At 42.0% G+C, this 20,358-nt stretch overlaps 1 protein-coding gene across 1 annotated transcript in view; it reads left to right on the top strand.

The window, feature by feature from the left end:
* The window catches only part of LOC136677988 (contactin-associated protein-like 5), a 105,201-nt gene that overhangs the window by 67,435 nt on the left and 17,408 nt on the right, over window positions 1-20,358 (top strand). Inside the window, exons 12-20 of the mRNA XM_066655726.1 lie at window positions 278-397; window positions 904-1,104; window positions 3,482-3,638; window positions 4,451-4,578; window positions 5,136-5,306; window positions 8,135-8,353; window positions 9,260-9,499; window positions 12,311-12,535; window positions 19,601-19,734. Of these exons, the coding sequence (XP_066511823.1) occupies window positions 278-397; window positions 904-1,104; window positions 3,482-3,638; window positions 4,451-4,578; window positions 5,136-5,306; window positions 8,135-8,353; window positions 9,260-9,499; window positions 12,311-12,535; window positions 19,601-19,734 (1,595 nt within the window). The remainder of the gene's footprint in view (window positions 1-277; window positions 398-903; window positions 1,105-3,481; window positions 3,639-4,450; window positions 4,579-5,135; window positions 5,307-8,134; window positions 8,354-9,259; window positions 9,500-12,310; window positions 12,536-19,600; window positions 19,735-20,358) is intronic.

Below are 20,358 nucleotides of genomic sequence, written 5' to 3'. Positions count from 1 at the left end.
TGCCCTTGCCCGAATTCTTTTGGAATGTGTTGCAGGCCTACAATTCAAAATGACTGAATATTTGCAAAATATCAATAAAGTTTATCCATTTGAGCATTAAATATCTTGTCTTTGTAGTGTGTTCAATGGAATATAGATTGAAAAGGATTTGCAAATCATTGTATTCTGTTTTTATTTCTGTCTTACGCAACATCCCGACTTAATTGGAATTGGGGTTGTAGCTTTCCAGTTTTATTTATAATTTATTTATTTTGTTTGGTTATTTTATTCCATTTAGCCATCTTCGAAGCATCTTGTGAGGCTCACCGTCTCACAGGAAGCGCCTCCGGATTTTTCTCCATCGATCCGGATGGCAGCGGACCACTCAAGCCCACCATTGTGTACTGCAACATGACCGGTGAGACTCTGTCAACAAACCCAGATCAGCAAGCTTTAGGACCCAGGGGAGTCATGGGTCAGGGCTGTGTTTGTAGACGTCTGTGAAGAGGATAAAATCCATCTGGCCTTCTGTTAGTGTTTGGGTTGGGTTGGTTTGTTTGTTTGTTTTTTGTTTACACTCTTAGAACAATCAAAAATCTCATTTACACAGTTTCCCTCCTGATCAGCCGAGTCATGCCTGGTGTCTGAAACTTGCTTCTTTTCATTTCTTGTCCTTCAGCACTTCAAAACAGTAGCAGCTGCCTTGAAACTGTTTTACAGAGTAGTGTAGCATAATGCTAATTGCAGGGGACATAAGCCTCCATTATATTTTAATTCTTTGATAAAATAAAGATGGCAAGTACTATTATTATTAATGTAGTACAATTTAGAGGGCCATAAAACAATTATTAAATGCTACTACTTTGCTGCAACTTATGAAATTAATCAATTATTTTGAATATCTCATGTTTATGTCTTTGTTAGAGGATAAGGTATGGATGGTGGTGGGTCATAACAGCTCTGTGGCAGTGAGTGTTAAAGGCTCATCTCTGCAGAAACCTCATGTAATGAAGCTGAACTACAGTGCCACCTTGCAGCAGCTCAGCACACTGCTGCAACGCGCTCAGCACTGCCACCAACAGGTGCTCTACCGCTGCAGGAAGTCCCGCCTCTTTAACACCTGGGGTCAGTCACTATGGATATTAAGTGTTCTCATCGACATTTACACGTTTTTTTGCTCTCAATATATTATTATCGTTACACTTATATAGCGCCTTTCTAGACACCCAAGGACGCTTTACAATCCACACTGCTCAGAACATTCAATCCACACACTGGCGAGAAGCGGCAGCCAAACGCGCACAGCGTACTCTCAACCAGGAACGACCGTCCACCTGGAGGACTGCATCGGGCACTAGGATTTCACCCAGGACAGAGTGCCAATCCATATCTGGGCTCACACACATTCACTCACACATACACATTCATTCACTCACACACCAGGACAGTTATTAGACAGAAGCCAATTCACCTACCCTCCATGTTTTTGGACTGTGGGAGGAAACCGGAGACCCCGGAGGAAACCCACGCAGACACGGGGAGAACATGGAAACTCCACCCAGATGGGACTTGAACCCAAGATCCCAGCGCTGGGAGGCGGTATATATCAATAGTCACTAATAAATTGCAATTATACATTAACAATGCACCTAATAACAATATAACTACTGATGTCTACATATTATAGTTGTGCAGCTTATTTAAATAAGTCAGTATTAGGTCAGGGCGGCACGGTGGCGCAGCAGGTAGTGTCGCAGTCACACAGCTCCAGGGGCCTGGAGGTTGTGGGTTCGATTCCCGCTCCGGGTGACTGTCTGTGAGGAGTTGGTGTGTTCTCCGCGTGGGTTTCCTCCGGGTGCTCCGGTTTCCTCCCACAGTTCAAAAACACACGTTGCAGGTGGATTGGCGACTCGAAAGTGTCCGTAGGGTGTGTCCGTGTCCGTGTGTGTGTGTGTGTGTGTGTGTTGCCCTGTGAAGGACTGGCGTCCTCTCCAGGGTGTATTCCCGCCTTGCACCCGATGATTCCAGGTAGGCTCTGGACCCCCCGCGACCCTAAATTGGATTAGGTCAGGTGTAAATGAATGTGTAAATACATTTGTGAATATCATATCAATACACATGTTATTAAGGTAACTATGTAGGTAGATATGTAATTAAGTAGTTACACTTCATCTTATTTAGTGTGTCATTTTTTTTAATCATATTTAAATTTATACACAAATTCTGGTAGGTTTTTTTTTTTTTTTGACATTTAGCTGTGGTCAGTGTTGGCACTCAGATTCCAAGTCTCTTTTTTTATACAAATTAATTTAACACACTTATTATAGATGACCGATTTCATTGGACAGTATTCTATAACTGCCAAAATTCCCGTTTGATTAGGAGCAATTAAATGGAGTCTCATGACACTCTCCTCAGAATGACATACTGTCAAACAGTACACAACCAGCCAAATAGATGAGACATCCTAATCAGCCAATCAGGTGAAGCCATTTGACCCTGTGTAACGGAGCTCTTGTCAATTATCTTTATTTGGTAAAGTTAGATTTTTTTTTCAGGATATATATATATATATATATATATATATATATATATATATATATATATATATATATATATTATTTGATTAGTTTAGCCTACAAGTTGTACTTTGACATCATAACTAGGAAATCCTTCAACCTACATGGCCCACATTTAACAATTAACAGGACTTCATCTGTCCAAACACACTATGTACTACATATGTGTGATAATACAGTCATTAGGGACACTTACGAGAATCTAGGACCCTACATTCTAGACTTTTTTTAGATTCATCCAAAACTAGAAACTGATCCATCTTTAACAATTCTCTCAGTCTGTACAAGGCCGATAGATAGAAAAGAGTCTTTTCAGCACCAGAAATCAGAGCAAGCACCAATTTAGTCAGCATAGCAACAAAAATAAAGGAGTTCTGGTGGAAAAGTGAGGGTTTGTCCTGTCAATAAGTTGAACTAAAGCTGAGAGCTAATGAGCAAATGTGCAGTAATTGCTTCACACTTGAGCACTGACCAGTGTTTTCTTCTGGAGGCTGGCAGAGAACACTACACTAACCACTAACAAACCGAACGCTCCTGGCTGGCTTTACACAATGAACAGTTATGATACTTTTTGCCTGTTTGACATATAATATCTGTGAGGGTTGTGGGGTGCTGTTACACTGCGTCAGAAGACTGCAACAGTTACTCAAACAAGTTGTTAATTGGTATGGTATGGTTTGGTATGATGCTATATTCTGAAATGATCAAACATTATCAATTTGTCACACTGCAGTTTAATTAAAAATTATTGTAAATCATTTTGTAAAATCCTAAACTGTGTGTATTTTCTGTGATTCTGGGTCAATTCTGTTGAAGTTGTATTGAACTGACAAAAGCACTAAGAAAAGATTACCAGGGTTTGCTGACTGACTTTTCTTTTCTTCTTTTAACTACACTGCTTCTGTTTGTCTACTTCCTTTCAGATGGGACGCCATTGTCCTGGTGGCTGGATAGAGGGGGAGAGAGGAGGACGTACTGGGGTGGTTTTCTGCCTGGAGTCCAGCAGTGTTCCTGCAGTTTGGCAGAAAACTGCATCGATATGAACTACTTCTGCAACTGTGATGCAGACAGAAACTCATGGTAAAAACTCTGGATCTTTTTGACCTACCTACTAGTTTCTTTAACCCTTCAGGGCCCAGTTTCCACATAACACTGTAAAACGGTGTTTGGAAAATAAAGACATCTGGGTATCAGTTCAGTTCAATCCAGTTCATGTATAAAGCAAGTTTAAGAGCCAAACATAACCAAAGACAAAATGAATGACGAAATCAAAATCAAGAAAACAATAAATATAGAATAAAAGGTGAAATGAAAAGAATAATAAAAAGAATAAATAAAATTAAGATTCAGAACAAAGCTAATATACATTTAACACTAATAGTGTTGATTTAACACTATTTGCCAGAGTTGCTGTAAAGGAATTTATTTAAGGAATTTAGAATGACAGAAATAGTATAATGTGGTGCAGTTTGATCACAAGATTAAGTGCCATTATAAGCCAGGGGAAAATTATCTTAATGCATGCTTTAGGGGTTGTTAGATGCTTGGGGTCTAATTACATGAGGGAATGAGTTCCACAGTTCTTTGACTTGAACCCTATATGTGACGAGGAGCCAATATAAGGAGAGTAGACCTGGAATTCAAAACACTGTAATTCATAAAAAAACATAACTTCATACTGAACGATAAAAAAAAACTTGACAAATCACATTTACAGTGGAATTGTGGAAAGTGAAGTGCATTATGTATCGCATTAATTTGCCTTGCTGCCCCTACTCCCCCACTCCATTATACATTAATAATCCCATTAATAAATATTGTTAGCGACCTTCTGGTGGTAAAATGTCTGATTGCTGTTTTTAAACAAAATATGCTTTGTGACTTTTCTGCAGGGAGAATGACACTGGACTCTTGTCCTATAAGGATCACCTTCCTGTTACAGAGATTGTTATCGGAGACACGAACCGGACGAATTCAGAAGCTGTTTACAGAGTGGGCTCTTTGCAGTGCTACGGGGACAGTAAGAGAACATTTTCCTCCCTCGTTTGTTTATTTATCACAATTTTTAAAGCCTACAAAGCCTTAAATGACATCTCTATCATTAATGAGCTGTAAAAATGTTTCCCCAGGCTTTTTTCTGTGTCTGTCTTCAGAGTCGTTAATTAGCATCTGATGTCCAGATGCCGCAGATGTAAATGCTAACTATTGGACGCCTGCTTTTAAAATGCAACTCATGTTTTTGTCAGAGTTGTTTGTATTTATTTTTTTCTTCCCTCCGGCGAGGACTCAGTGACCTGGAATCCTTTTAAAAACTCCTAAAATACAAAGCAATTAAGTTGTTGATATGGCGTGCTTTGAAGAAGCTGCACATGAGCTTAAGCTCACAATACCCAATGCCAAAAGAGTAACAGAGGGGTATAAATTCCAGTTCTCCAATGGCTACCCAATGGCTTTTCATTTCCTCCATTCATAGGGTCATTGGAAAAGTGCAAATCATGCTGCTTCGACACTATAGCTCCATCTAGTGGTTGGAAGCTCCATCAAGAATTTTAACTAATAATGTACTCCTTCATATAGGATTTCTGTGGAATTCAGCTTCGTTCTATCAGGAGTCGTCCTACCTTCATTTCCCAACTCTCCAGGCGGAGCTGAGTGTGGACATTTCATTCTACTTCAAAACCACAGCGCCCTCTGGAGTCTTCCTGGAGAACCTTGGGGTTAAGGACTACATCCGGGTGGAGCTTAGCGGTGAGTTAATATATATACAATGCAAAACATGATCTCTTTTTAGGTGAAGACATGCTAAATTTAGTCAGTGTACCTTATACTGTTTCTTATGGGATTGTTAGATAATAATTTAGCTTAATTTACTAAATTTATTTGGCAGAACAAGTTGGGAAATTTCGTAAAAATGTAAAAAGAAAAAATCTGTGATTTGATAATTCTCTTGTAGCTTTATTTAGCTGATAAAATCACATAAAATAATTTGATTACAACTTGATTGCATTTTTAGAGCTTCAAGCAGGCGAAACACTCAGAAACAATTCAGACAGAGGTGTGTTTACCACTGTGTTACACCACCTTTCCTTTTAGTTACACTGAGTAATAATTTGGGAACTGGGGATACCCATTGTTAACAATTTTCCAGTCTAATTTTTGCCCCTTCTGTCTCAATACAAAAGTCTGTGGTCACTGTTGCCTGATTCTCTACTTCATGATGATTCATAGGAGTCGGATCCTGACTGTAGACAGGCCGGTCAAGCACACACTCTATGTGTCTATGAAGACATGTTGTTGTAGTACATACAGAATGAGGCCTGGCTTTTTCTTCCTCAAAAAACATGGACTTCCCAGGAGATGTCATCTTGATAGCAGCATATGTCTCACTAAAGAGACAGTGTTTGCCTCCACATCAGTAGAAACTTCACACATATGCAAGACACCCATGCTGTGTGATGCACTTTGTATAACATGAGAGATGTTTGCTTTTGCACATATCACTGATAAACTTCAGGATGGTCCTGTTCATCATCAACATGGATAACACAATGTTCGTTTTTCATGAACACAAACTGACAAGGACTCCTCTGACCACAGCATAGCTTTCAACTGCCTTTGAAGCATCTGAGATGCTCTTGAGCCCAGAAAAAACTCATTAGCATTTCCACAAATGGTTTCCATTTCCATGTAGGTTTTTCTCCTTGTGTGTTTAGTGTTTCACTTGCATTTCTTGATGTAGCAGTGGACTGTGGCAGGTGACATGAGTTTTCCAAAGTTTGGCTATATTTAGTATGACACGTTGTCATGGCAAACTGTCTGAAGGTTCAAAGATCATACACACTCGACATTATTACCCTATTCACACAAATAAATTCCTTAAATTATATATTGTAGATTGTGAATTGACATTGATAAATGTTCTTTCTGAACTGTTTGAAAATCATTTCACACAATTTGACACAAAGTAATGAGCCATAGCTTATCTTTGCTTGCAAAATTGGGTTTCCATCTTGTAGGTGGACTGGCTGTGTGAAACTGTGTGAATTTATGTTTGAGTGTGTGATGTCCTGCAATGGACTGCCTCTCTGTCCAGGGTGTGAACCTGCGTTATGCCTAATGATTCCAGGTAGGCTCTGGACCCACCGTGGCCCTGAACATGATGGAGTGGATACAGGAAAATGAAGGAATGAATGAATATGTTGCAGATATATTATGTTTGCAGTGAGTCTTTGGGGGTTTGTAAAAGCTTGCATTAAATGTATTGACAAAATTCAGGTTTTAAGATAGTTTTACTGTTTTAGCTGTGTGCTAATGTATTTTGGTACCATTTTATAGATTACAGTGTGTCCTCCAGTATAAAAGAAAAACGTCTAAGAGAAAATATTAAACCACTCAAATTTTCTGTGATGATTGATGCTAATTGTGGAGTATAAGATTCTTTTATGTCTTAGCTACTAGCCGCATAGCTCCAGTGTAAAACTAAAGAAATGACATTTGTTGATTCCATTACTTAATTCCATTAACATAATTGTTGTTTAAAGAGTTTAACAGCTGCATAAATGAGCTGTAAATACAAGAAGAGAGCGACTGTATAGAGACAGAGAGAAATCCCATTTCATTTCAGGTTGAATTTGCCAGAGAACTGAAGCAAAACAATATGAACTGTGTCACCGTCCAATTACTAAGGCACTGTGCTGTGTTATTAACAGCTGTGGCAGGTTCTGGGAACAATAGCTCTGTCAGAGAGATGAAATATTGGTGGTGTACGTTGTGGGAGTGTGCACGAGTGAAAAGGATCTGCCAGGTGCGTGCTGGGTTCAAGGATAAAGTGACTTACAAGAAAACACTGGCAAAGTTAATAAGCCTTTATTGTCACTAGGTCACCGAGATATAGTTGGGACATTGTCAATTTGCAGTTGTTGTTTCTGGATATACAGGCAAGTGAGAAATATAGGCTGTGTCCCAATATATATAGAGCTGCCTTATTGCATAAATATTTTTTTCCAAGGCGGGAATACACCCTGGAGGGGGTACCAGTCCTTCACAGGGCAACACACACACTCTCACACACACTCAAACCTACGGACACTTTTCAGTTGCTAATCCACCTACCAACGTGGGTTTTTGGATTTGGACTGTGGGAGGAAACCAGAGCACCTGGAGGAAACCCACGCAGACACAGGGAGAACACACCAAACTCCTCACAGACAGTCACCTGGAGTGGGACTCAAACCCACAACCTCCAGGTCCATATATATATATATATATATATATATATATATATGCTTGAGGGAGCAAGACTGCAGTCTCTATAGGCTGTGTTCCAATGCCTAATATCCAGACATGCTCCCTGCTGCCTGCAGGGGTGCCTGTGTAGGTCGCATATTTTACCAAAATCAAACTGCTTAGAATCACTCTAATATAATACATACAAAACCTCTTTTAGGTTTAACATTAAATATATGGGGTTGAGTAACAATGGATCTGTTTCATGGTAAAGAGGAAAGTCAGCTGTAACATCTGTAATGGAATGGAATATTATGTACGTACTACCCATTATTGTGACTCCTCCACAGGCCCAGCGGTAGTGACGTTCACCTTCGAGGTGGGGAATGGCCCAGTGATCCTGACAGTGAAATCCCACATTCCTCTGAATGATAAACAGTGGCACTACATCCGGGCTGAGAGGAATGTGAAGGAAGCCTCGCTGCAGGTGGACCAACTGCCGCTTCGCTTCCTCGATGCACCACCTGACGGATTCAGTCGACTTCAGCTCAACAGCCAACTTTTCATTGGTAGTATATGCCCACTTCTTCATAGGCCACTCCCTCTTACCTCTGCATGTATAGCAATAGACCACACCCATTTTTCTTAGACCACACCTACTTATATCACTGTGTGTATAGCAATAGACCAGTAATACTAATAAGTGATCTGCAGGCTATCAGTATAGGTCGCAACTTTTTACCTCTGTGTGCTTTGTGAAAAAACAGTAATATATATATATTGGTTATCAGTAGGCCATGCCTATTTAACACTGTGCAGTTTTGTAAGAGACTTGTAATAATCATCAATAGGACATGCCCACTTCTTAATAGGCTACACCTTACCTCAGTGTGGTTTATGACAGAGCAGTAATACATACCTGCTTTCAATAAAACTTTTTAATTGTGGCACATTAGTATATGGGAGGGGGAAACTTGGGAGGTGGATGGTGACCACGGTGGCCATTTTGAAGTCTGCCATTTTGGAGCCAACTTTTGTTTATTCAATGGGAAGAGGGTCGTGTGACACATCAAACTTATTGGGAATTTCACAAAAAAAAAACAACCAGGACCTGAAACTACAGATACTGGAAGCCTGTGGCCACCATGGTCACCACCCATCTTGAAAGGTTTCCCCCCCTCCCATATATGTGCCACATACCGGAAGTTAATGCCACCAACCATTCCCATTTTATTAAGGTGTATCCATATAAATGGCCCACCCTGTACTAATACCTATCACTTTTCAGTGGGCCACATCTTTTAACCTCTGTTTGCTTTACATGATCAATAATACTCATTGTTTATCAGTGGGCCACGCCCACTTCTTCATAGGCCACACCTTCTTACCTCTGCGTGTTTTATGATAGACCAGTAACTGAAATCAAGTTGAATGTGAATAATTCTGAGTGGGTCCCCCCACCACTTTCCTCTCAGGGGGGACGGCCTCCAGGCAGAGGGGGTTTCTGGGTTGCATAAGGGCACTGAATGTAAACGGGATGACCCTTGACCTGGAGGAGCGAGCGAAGATGACCCCAGGGGTCAGTTCTGGTTGTCCAGGTCACTGCAGTGGTCAGAATCAACTATGTCACAACCGAGGACGCTGTGTGGAGAAGAGCAGTGGATACGTCTGCGACTGCACACACTCTGCCTATGGCGGTCCTCACTGCCAGAAAGGTATTTTATTAAAGTAATACTTCATCTAGAGTCACTATGTTGGACTGTTGCTATAAGGATTTGATGGCAGCCAATGAATGAAATATTATATATATATATATATATATATATATATATATATATATATATATATATATATATATATATATATATATATATATATATATATATATATATATATATATATATATATATATTAGGCACAGCTGTTAGATGATTACTGAATTCAATGAGCGCCACTTCATAGAATATATTGTATTGAGGCAATTTACCTTATTCATGTATATTACAGAGTACTTATATGTCAATAAAATTTTACCAATTAATGTGATAAATATCACCAATTAATGTGATACTACACTCTAAGAAAGATAGCTGGTGGGTTCTATATTCAAGTAAAAGGAGCAATTCTTGCAACTCTCCTTATTATTGATGTTTATAAAACGTGGATTTGAAAAATCCATGATATGAGCATTTAATGAAAGTTTACAAAGCAGGATTGATCAAAGCAGACACAGAGAGAGTAGATAATGACCATTTTACACTCCACCCACCCCTCCCTCTCTTTCATTTGCTCCATAGCTTTCTCTCTCACTCTCCCTCTCTCTCCCTTTGTCTATTTGTCTATTGCTTACTCACTCATTTCATCTGTCCATTTATTACTCTCTCTCTCTCTCTCTCTCTCTCTCTCTCTCTCTCTCTCTCTCTCTTTCTCTCTCTCTCCCATCTCACACCTTTCTTCTTCTTCCATTTCTCACCTGCCTCCCCATTGCTACTTTCCTTACACACACGCTCTTCCTCTTTCTCTTTCCATCCATTCATTCCTTATTCTCTCTCTCTCTATCTCTCTCTCTCTCTCTCTCTCTCTCTCTCTCTCTCTCTCTCTCTCTCTCTCTCTCTCTCTTTCTCACTCTCTCATTTCTCCATTGCTTACTCTCTCTCTCCCTTTCTCTCTATATATCCCCATTTCTCACCTGTAGCTCCCTCATTCTTTCCATTCTTTTCACACTGTTCTCTTTCTAAATAAGGCTTCTTTTGGTTTAAGTCTGAATCTCCCCCAGAAGGTTGTGACCTCATGGTCTATATAGACTGACTCTCTCTCTCTCTCTCTCTCTCTCTCTCTCTCTCTCTCTCTCTCTCTCTCTCTCTCTCTCTCTCTTTCTCTGTGTGTGTGTGTGTGTGTGTGTATTTTATTAGATTTGTGTATTATGGGATGTGTCAGGACTCTATGCCACTCAGCCTGTTTAATCAGACACTCCTATTCTTTATTGGGCTCTTGAGACCTGTGCTCTCTTTTTTCCTGTAATATGTGACTGAAGCTGGTGATATGCCAAAGTGTCAGGCTTATGTCTGCCATAATTTAGCATCTGTTTAAAGGGTCCATACTTGGTAAAACCAAAATGTCCCTGCTTTTTGAAAGCACTGTATGCCAACATTTTCAGTGTTTTCAATAGCATTTACTCTCCAGTCAATATGAAGCTAATTTTGAGCTCATCATTTCTGTGATACCACAGAAAAAAAAAAAAAAAAAACTTTACTTGTCATTGACATGTCTTTGATGTGAAGCACAATTCACTCTTTCTAAAATTAACAGATGAAGAAAGTTTCAAAATGGTCAGTGGAATAGAATTTTTAGAAGTGCACCTCAGGACATAAAATGAAATTCATGATAATTGTTGGATTGTAACACATCAATCCTGCTCCACGCATTTATTTTGGACTCACTGCATTTTCCCAGTGAATATTTTTTGGTTTAATGAATGCACTGTATTGAAAAGCAAAAGTTCTGTTTTATCTTTATCTGTTTACATTTAAAACAAAATTCTGCTTTGTGTTTTAATAATTTCCTTCACTACTTTATTTTCATCTATAAGATATTTCAAATATTTCACAATATGGAAATAAAGAAAGAAACATAGTTAATGGGCATGGTGTGACTCTGCATATCGTTGTAGCCTAATCTTGAAAATGGGAGAAGAACAAATAAGGAATGGAATTATTGTGACCATGCAAGGTGCATAACCATTGGCTGTAATGTTTCCATGGAAATTTGTGTACTTTAATCATGGAAATATATGTAGAATAAGCAATGAAACAGGAGAAACATAAATAAGGTGATGAGAGTATTGTGACCATGATGTAGCATAACAGTAGAAATGGATGTAGTGCATTGTGTAATCATAACAATGCGCCCACAAGATCTATGGAAATGGGGGTAGATTAACCATGCAAATGGCCGTAGTCTTACAATGGAATTGGGTGTCATATATAGCAATATGTATGTATTGTAACCATGGAGATGGAAATAGCTCTAGTGCAACCATAGAAATGGGAGCAAAGTAACCATGAAAATGACCCTTGCAATGTGGAAATAGATGTAGTGTAACCATGGAAGTGGCTGTAATATAACCAAATACAAGTGCAGTGAAAATCACTCCAGTATAACCATAGAAATATGCATAGAATAACTATAAAAATAGCTGCCATGTTGCTATGGAAATAAGTGTGATGTAACCATGGAAATATACGGAAAGTAACTATGGAAGCTAAAATGGAGAAATCATGTAAATAACCATTGAGTAACCATGGAAATTAGTGTAACCATGTAAATCTCTTCAGGATTTTTAATGTAGACCTTCCCTATTTGGAGACTCATCTCCCACTTGTAGATGACTTTCAAATGGCCCAGAAACAGGATGTAGTTTATAGAGATCATGTGCATAATACCTAGGAAGATTGCAATGGAAACCATGACTTAATGGAGAGTAGAGATATTCTCACCTGACTCCACCCTCTTTGCTTGACCTGCAGAAGTTTCCGTGTCATTTGAGAGTGGGACGTCTGTGACCTACACCTTTCAGGAGCCCTTCTCCGTGATGCGAAACAAGAGCAGACAGTCATCCACCATCTTCGCCCAGAGCAGCAAATCCAGAGAAAATGTTGCCTTCAGCTTCCTGACCACAAGAGTTCCATCTATGCTGATGACCGTCACCACTTACCACCAACAGTATATGGCCATCATCCTCGCCCACAATGGTAAACACTACAGACCACCATTTGTTTGATTCCTCCTTTAGTAACTACTTTTAAATGGCTATTTTTATTTTAAAACCGTCCTAAAGTCAGTGATCAGATATTGAGTGATTAATGCTTGTATCATATTACTATCACAATTTCTATAAAGTGCAGCTGACATGAAATGAAGAATCCAAGTGCATGATAGACCCTGAGAGAACTAAATGTACAGACATTTACTGACAGCAGTTTTGCCAGTATTGTGCTTTTTTTTGTTGTTTTTGTTTTGTTTTTTTCCTTTCTTTTTTTTTCTTTTATAATAACAAATAAAGCACATTGCTGTAATCCGAAAATACAATTCATTCACCCATTTTCAGGCTTGTCAACATAAAAGTCCTATTATGGACTTGAGTATTATCAAAGCCATGCTTTCAAAACTGCTAAAAATATTAATGCAAATGAAAATTGAAAAAAAAAATTCAAGTCTTCTACCAATACACTCTTAATATTAAAATGACCTCTTTGTGAAAAAGTAATAAACACCTTTTGAGCAGAGATTCTTTATGGTGACCCACTCTCTGGAACATAAACAGTACTGTAAAAATATATGTGATTTTACAGGGAAACTTTCAGACTTCAGAACTTTGCTGTGGACTGAAAAGCATTATGGATATGTTTGCTGTAATTATATTACCCCCATGGGAACAGCTACTTACAGCTACTTACCGCTAATAGCAAAGGATGCTGGGAGACTACTCAGCAGAAAACACTTGTAGCATGAGGCGTTTGATTTGTGATTGTTTTCTAATTTATTTTTGCTCCAAAAAAGTTAATCACTCGTTCACAAAAAAGGAGATAGAGTCAGTATAATGACTGTTTCGTTTAAAAATAATAGTTTATTCTGAGAACACTATTTCCTGTTTTTATTTATTCATTGAAATAGCAGGCTAGGTAGTTGCTAAATAAAGACCAAATACCTGGCTAGCTATGTGTCTGTCTATCTATCTATCTATCTTGGTTCAGATAAGCACAGATACTGATGTTTCGGTTTCCTGCTTGGGCAAAGCAAAGAGCTAATATTATCAGCAGACGTGAGATGCTGTAACTTACTGACCATTAAAAGACATAGGGTATGTAGCTAGTATGTAGCTAGTTTGTTAGCAGGCTACACGTCACTGTAGTATGGTGGTAGCTCTGTGACTGTATGCTATAACATACACAATTAGTTACAGGGCTGCATTTTTATTTATTTTTCCATTTTCTTTAACCACTTCTAACAATATACCGACAGAGCACAGGCACAGAATCTAGTGGTGTGAAGTTATTAATATAAATCTATATACATTTATGTACAAAAATTAAGATGAACTCTCATGTTTCCAGCATAATTTATTTAGAGCTGGGTTTCAGTAAGAGTCATAGTGAGGAGTGGAACACTCCTCAGAAAAAAGTGATAGTGACAGAAAAAAGTTGATCAAGTTGAAAATAAATTAGTTGCTGTGTGTGAGAGGGATGTCAGACTTGCCTTGGACTAGTGTGATGTGTTGATTACTGGAAGACAGGCAGTGCATGCATATGTGTGTGTGGGTGTGTGTCGGTGTGTGTGGGTATGTGCGTGCGTGTGTGCCTGTGAGCATGCGAGTGTGTGATTAGAGTGAGCAGAGACGAAGTGGCATGTCTGTGAGTGGTGAACAGAGATGCCGGGTCTAGGGCCTGATTATTCCGAAGAGAAGAAGCTGTCAGGAGCGTGTTAGCCAGAGTCTCTCGTCTCCTCTGTGTGTTGACGGCTTTAGTGAAATCATGGAGATGGGTATAAACTGCAGAAACATTTCTTGTGGCTGATGAAATCACCTTAAATCTAAACAACATGCTTAAGACTTCTCATAATTGTTATGGCAATTGTCTAAGTGTCACCAGGAAGGAAGATTGATGCTCAAAGAATTCTTAGGCCCAAGGAGAAATCAGAGAAATAAAGACACAGAGTCAAGAATTCTCTCCAATCTCTAGTTTATTTGAATATTTGATCCAGTATATATAGGACCCCAATCACGTACACCCCACTGTCATGTGTCCCTTCTGCCAAGCATCATGTGTACCATTTGGACGTTATTACATCATGTCTCATTGCACAAACCCAGACATTCCCTTAATTGGCATGTATGCTATGTATGTATCTGTTATCTTCTATTTTACTTCTGTCAGCAAAATTATTGCAGATGGTTAGGTCAAGTTCAAGATGTACTCAGGATGTTCTTCAACTTATTTATTGGACTTCTCTAATGTATCTATCTAGGGACCTTACTTCCCTATTCTAATCTCAGAAGTGCAATATTCAGCTCTTTACACACCCTCCAACAGTTTCTCCTGGGTCATGCCCTGGGTCACAATGTAATAAGCCCTTTAAGGTCACAAGCACAATATGTCCTATATCTCTAATAGTTTGTTAGTAATATTTAATCAAGATTACTTAGTATAATTACTCACAATGTATTGGGTTATCATTATCAACATTACTCATTGGTGTTAGTATGCATTTTCCGATCACAATCATTAGGTTAGGGCTAAGAATATTATCAAATTATTTAAACTATTTCAAAATGTTTTATCTTTTAGGATAATTAAGGAAATGACATTAAAAACCTTTACAAAATAGGTGTATTGTATCTGTGTAAATGGGTGTAATTCACCACAGATGTAATGTAACCATGGAATATGGTGCGATGTAACCATGGAAATGGCATAATACAACCAAAGAAATATGTGTAGTGTTACCATGAACATATGTGTCAGGAGCGAGGGGCGGATTGAGGGAGGCGGACGCACTAAAAACACAATTACACAGTAAAAACGCTAAAACACAGTATATTTAATAAAGGGAGATAACAAAACAAAGAACGAAAACATACAGGGAAACAAGGCAGGCTAAATTAAACAAGGGAAACTAAACAGGGCAAACCGGACTGACAGACTAAAGAGTTCACAAAATAACGATAGGAAAGGAAACTGCGACATGAAACAACGACTAAGAAAACAAACACGGAGAAACTGGAGACAGACGGACAGACCAGGAAACACGACCGACTAGACATAGGATAAATGTGAAATGAGAACTGTGAAATGAACGACAAACAGGACGTGACACAAGAGGGCTTAAATACAGACACAAACGAGACACACCTGGACAGATAACGAGGACGGGCTGACACATGACACGGACGAGGAGGCGGGACGAGGGCGGAGACAAGGATATAAACAAAACATAGCCATGTGCGAATAAAACACATGGCGGGGACAACAGACTGACAGGACGAAGGCGTGACAGATGCCCCCCCCCCAAGAACGCGCAACTCCCGGGCGCGTACTCCTAAACCTCCCAGGAGCTGGCACTAGAGAGGGCACGGAAAACAAGACAGGACAACAAACCAATGGGTGACAGGACTCAGGACAGGACGGGAACAGACACAGGAGCTGGGGACACGACAGGACCGAATATACGAGACGGGACATGACAGGAGACTGACAAAGGGGGGCAGCAAGAGACGAGAACGGACTGGACAGGACAGGAGTGGACACATGGGACTTGACAGGGTTTTTGACATTGGACATGACACTGGATGGAAACAGGGACTGGACAGAAGACGGGACAGGTGACAGAACTTGGTGCTGGGACTGGACGGGAGCAGAGACTGGTGACAAGACACTGGACAGGATAGGAACGTTAGACTGGACAGGGGTACGTGACTGGACAGAAGACAGGACAGGTGACATGACACTAGACTGGAACGGAGACGGGACTGGAGACTGGACAGGGGATTGGAAGGGAAACTGGACCGGAGACAAGACAGGTGACTGGACATTGGACGGATACGGGAACTGGACGTGAGACAAGACAGAGGGTTGAAACGGGGACTGGACAGGACTAACAGGGGACTGGACAGGAGACAAGACAGAGGGTTGAAACAGAGACTGGACCGGAGACGGGACTTGAGACTGGACAGGGATTTGAAACAGAGACTGGACCGGAGACAAGACGGGTGACTGGACATTGGACGGATACGAAGACTGGACATGACTAACAGGGGACTGAACCGGGGGTTGAAACATAGACTGGACAGGGCTGACAGGGGACTGGACATGAGACAAGACAGAGGGTTGAAACGGGGACTGGACAGGACTAACAGGGGACTGGACATGAGACAAGACAGAGGGTTGAAACGGAGACGGGGCTTGAGACTGGACAGGGATTTGAAACAGAGACTGGACAGGGCTGACAGGGGACTGGACATGAGGCAGGACAGGAGACTGGACTGGACTTGGTAGGGGAACAGGGACCAAGACGTTTACGGGGACAGACATGAATACAGTAACAGGTACAGGGACAGAGACAAAGGCTGACACGGGTACTGGGACAAGGACAGAGACGGGAACCATGACAGGGACAGACAAGGGAACCAAAATAACAGGGCGGTGCCCAGGACTGGCTAATGTCTGTGTGGCAGTCTGAGGAACCAGCCTGGGCACAGTTCTGGGGATCGGCCCTGAAGTCCTTCGGGCCGACCTACGGACATGGACAGGAGAGGCCGTAGCCACAGTCACGGGGACAGGAGCGGCGGGTGCCGCCATAGTCACGGGGACAGGAGCGGCGGGTGCCGCCATAGTCACGGGGACAGGAGCGGCGGGTGCCGCCATAGTCACGGGGACAGGAGCGGCGGGTGCCGCCATAGTCACGGGGACAGGAGCGGCGGGTGCCGCCATAGTCACGGGGACAGGAGCGGCGGGTGCCGCCATAGTCACGGGGACAGGAGCGGCGGGTGCCGCCATAGTCACGGGGACAGGAGCGGCGGGTGCCGCCATAGTCACGGGGACAGGAGCGGCGGGTGCCGCCATAGTCACGGGGACAGGAGCGGCGGGTGCCGCCATAGTCACGGGGACTGGAGCGGCGGGTGCCGCCATAGTCACGGGGACTGGAGCGGCGGGTGCCGCCATCACGGGGACTGGAGCGGCGGGTGCCGCCATCACGGGGACTGGAGCGGCGGGTGCCGCCATCACGGGGACTGGAGCGGCGGGTGCCGCCATCACGGGGACTGGAGCGGCGGGTGCCGCCATCACGGACACAGGAAGCCCCGCAGCAACGTCCACGGGGGCAGGGGAACCTGCGACGTCGTCCACGGGGGCAGGGGAACCTGCGACGTCGTCCACGGGGGCAGGGGAACCTGCGACGTCGTCCACGGGGGCAGGGGAACCTGCGACGTCGTCCACGGGGGCAGGGGAACCTGCGACGTCATCCACGGGGGCAGGGGAACCTGCGACGTCGTCCACGGGGGCAGGGGAACCTGCGACGTCGTCCACGGGGGCAGGGGAACCTGCGACGTCGTCCACGGAGGCAGGGGAACCTGCGACGTCGTCCACGGAGGCAGGGGAATCTGCGACGTCGTCCACGAAGACTGGAGAACGTACGACGACGTCCACGGAGGCAGATGAATCTGCGACGTCGTCCCTGAAGACAGGAGAGGCGCGCGCCGCGCTCTCGAGGACAGGGGTTTGTGCTGCTCGCCGGGCTCGCGCTGGAGCTGTAAAGGGTTTAGGGGGTTTCACAGGCGCACCCATTAGATCACCTCGAGGTGCGCCCCTGTTAGCCTCAGACCTCAGAGCTACGGAGGTGAGGCTAACAGCCCCTACCCTTAACGCCCCCCCAAAAATTTCCCCGGACCTGAGGGGGTAATCCTCCAGCGAGGGGGGAACTCCAGCATGGTTCTTCCGCCGACTCTTTCGATTCCCGCTGGCGCAATTACTCGATTCCCGAGTCGACTCCTCCGCTATAGGATCCGGAGCAGCGCCAGGCAGGAGCTGGAGCCGGCGACTCCATTCCGAGGCCGCTTTCAAAGCCTCCCCCACAGGATCTTTGGGGCCTGTGCGGAATGGAGTCCGGCGAACGGCACATCCCTTGAGATAATAGTCTGTGCTAGCTGCGTCCTGGTGGTCGTTCATTCTGTCAGGTGCGAGGGGCGGATTGAGGGAGGCGGACGCACTCGCTAAAACACAGTATATTTAATAAAGGGAGATAACAAAACAAAGAACGAAAACATACAGGGAAACAAGGCAGGCTAAATTAAACAAGGGAAACTAAACAGGGCAAACCGGACTGACAGACTAAAGAGTTCACAAAATAACGATAGGAAAGGAAACTGCGACATGAAACAACGACTAAGAAAACAAACACGGAGAAACTGGAGACAGACGAACAGACCAGGAAACACGACCGACTAGACATAGGATAAATGTGAAATGAGAACTGTGAAATGAACGACAAACAGGACGTGACACAAGAGGGCTTAAATACAGACACAAACGAGACACACCTGGACAGATAACGAGGACGGGCTGACACATGACACGGACGAGGAGGCGGGACGAGGGCGGAGACAAGGATATAAACAAAACATAGCCATGTGCGAATAAAGCACATGGCGGGGACAACAGACTGACAGGACGAAGGCGTGACAATATGTGTAGTATGTAGCAAAGGAAATGAGTGATATAACAATAGAAATACTAGTGTTCACATGGAAATAGTTGTTTAAAAAACAATGTGATATAACAATAGAAATAAGTTTAGTGTAATCATGGAAATGAGTGTTATATATCAATAGAAATAGATGTAGTGTAATCATGGAAATCAGGGTGACATATTGACGTTAAATAGAAATGTTTTAGCATAATCTTTGAAATGGTTGCATAATAAAACTAAAATTAGTGTAGTGGAACCAAGGATATGATGGAGTCTAATTATGGAAAGAGGTATGTTACCATAGAAATAACTGGAATCAATCCATAGACATTGATTTAGTATAATTACAAATAATCGTGTGCTAGAAATGGATGGACTGTAACCATAGAAATAGGCACTGCGTGACTATGGAATTTGGTGTAGTGTAGCCATGGAAATGAGTGTATCATTCATCACATTAGATATTAGTGTAGTGTAACCATTGAAACTGGGGTAGTGGAATTTTAAATGAGTGTGGTTTAAACATTCCAATGGGTGTGTCTTGTCTCTGCTGTGTGTCTCTACTGTTTGTGTTTCAGGGACTTTGCAGATTTGGTACAAACTGAACCGAGAGAAGCAGCCAGATGTGTTCACACCCACTCAGCACAGTCTGGCCAATGGGAAGCTCCACAGGATCCAGCTGCACCGAGAGGGTCGGGACATGTATGTACAGGTAAGACAAACATGTTTCAGGGACATTGCACTTTTCCAGTGCAATATGAAACATTATTATGTTGTTATTAATCAATTTCATGTCCACATACGACAAAACTATAAAAGTAGATGGAGTATTTTTGGAAGTTATGTAGTGGTTATACTATATTAGTGCTAAGAATAACCACAAAGCATAAAGCACAAAGCTTGATGTTCTTTAACATAATGTGTGAAATGTAAAAGACATAAAGTCATGGAACTGTTTCAGTGAACTCATGACTGTAAAATTAGTTATATATTAGTTTTTATGGGCTTTCAAATGCTCTTAGGAATATGTGTTGGGTGATCATAGAAATGGATATAGTGCAACCTGGTAATGTGTGTATGGGTATAAAAACTGGTGGTGTGTAATGTAGTATAATCATGGAAATAGCTTTAACATTTTAGAAATTGGTGCTGTGTTACCATGGGAACTGATAAATCATAACTTTAGAAGTGTGCCTAATACACCTTAAGATTTGTTGTGTAACCATGTGCTGTAACCATGGGAATGGGCGTAAGACATTAGAAAGTGGTGTAGTAGACATAGTGAATATATACATTCTTTCAAGCTATACTTGTAACTGGAGGCTTTCACTAGATA

Source organism: Hoplias malabaricus, chromosome Y, assembly GCF_029633855.1.
Source record: "Hoplias malabaricus isolate fHopMal1 chromosome Y, fHopMal1.hap1, whole genome shotgun sequence".
Taxonomy (NCBI): Eukaryota; Metazoa; Chordata; class Actinopteri; order Characiformes; family Erythrinidae; genus Hoplias; species Hoplias malabaricus.
The sequence above is the reverse complement of the archived record's forward strand: the minus strand, read 5'-3'. Positions and strand labels throughout refer to the sequence as shown.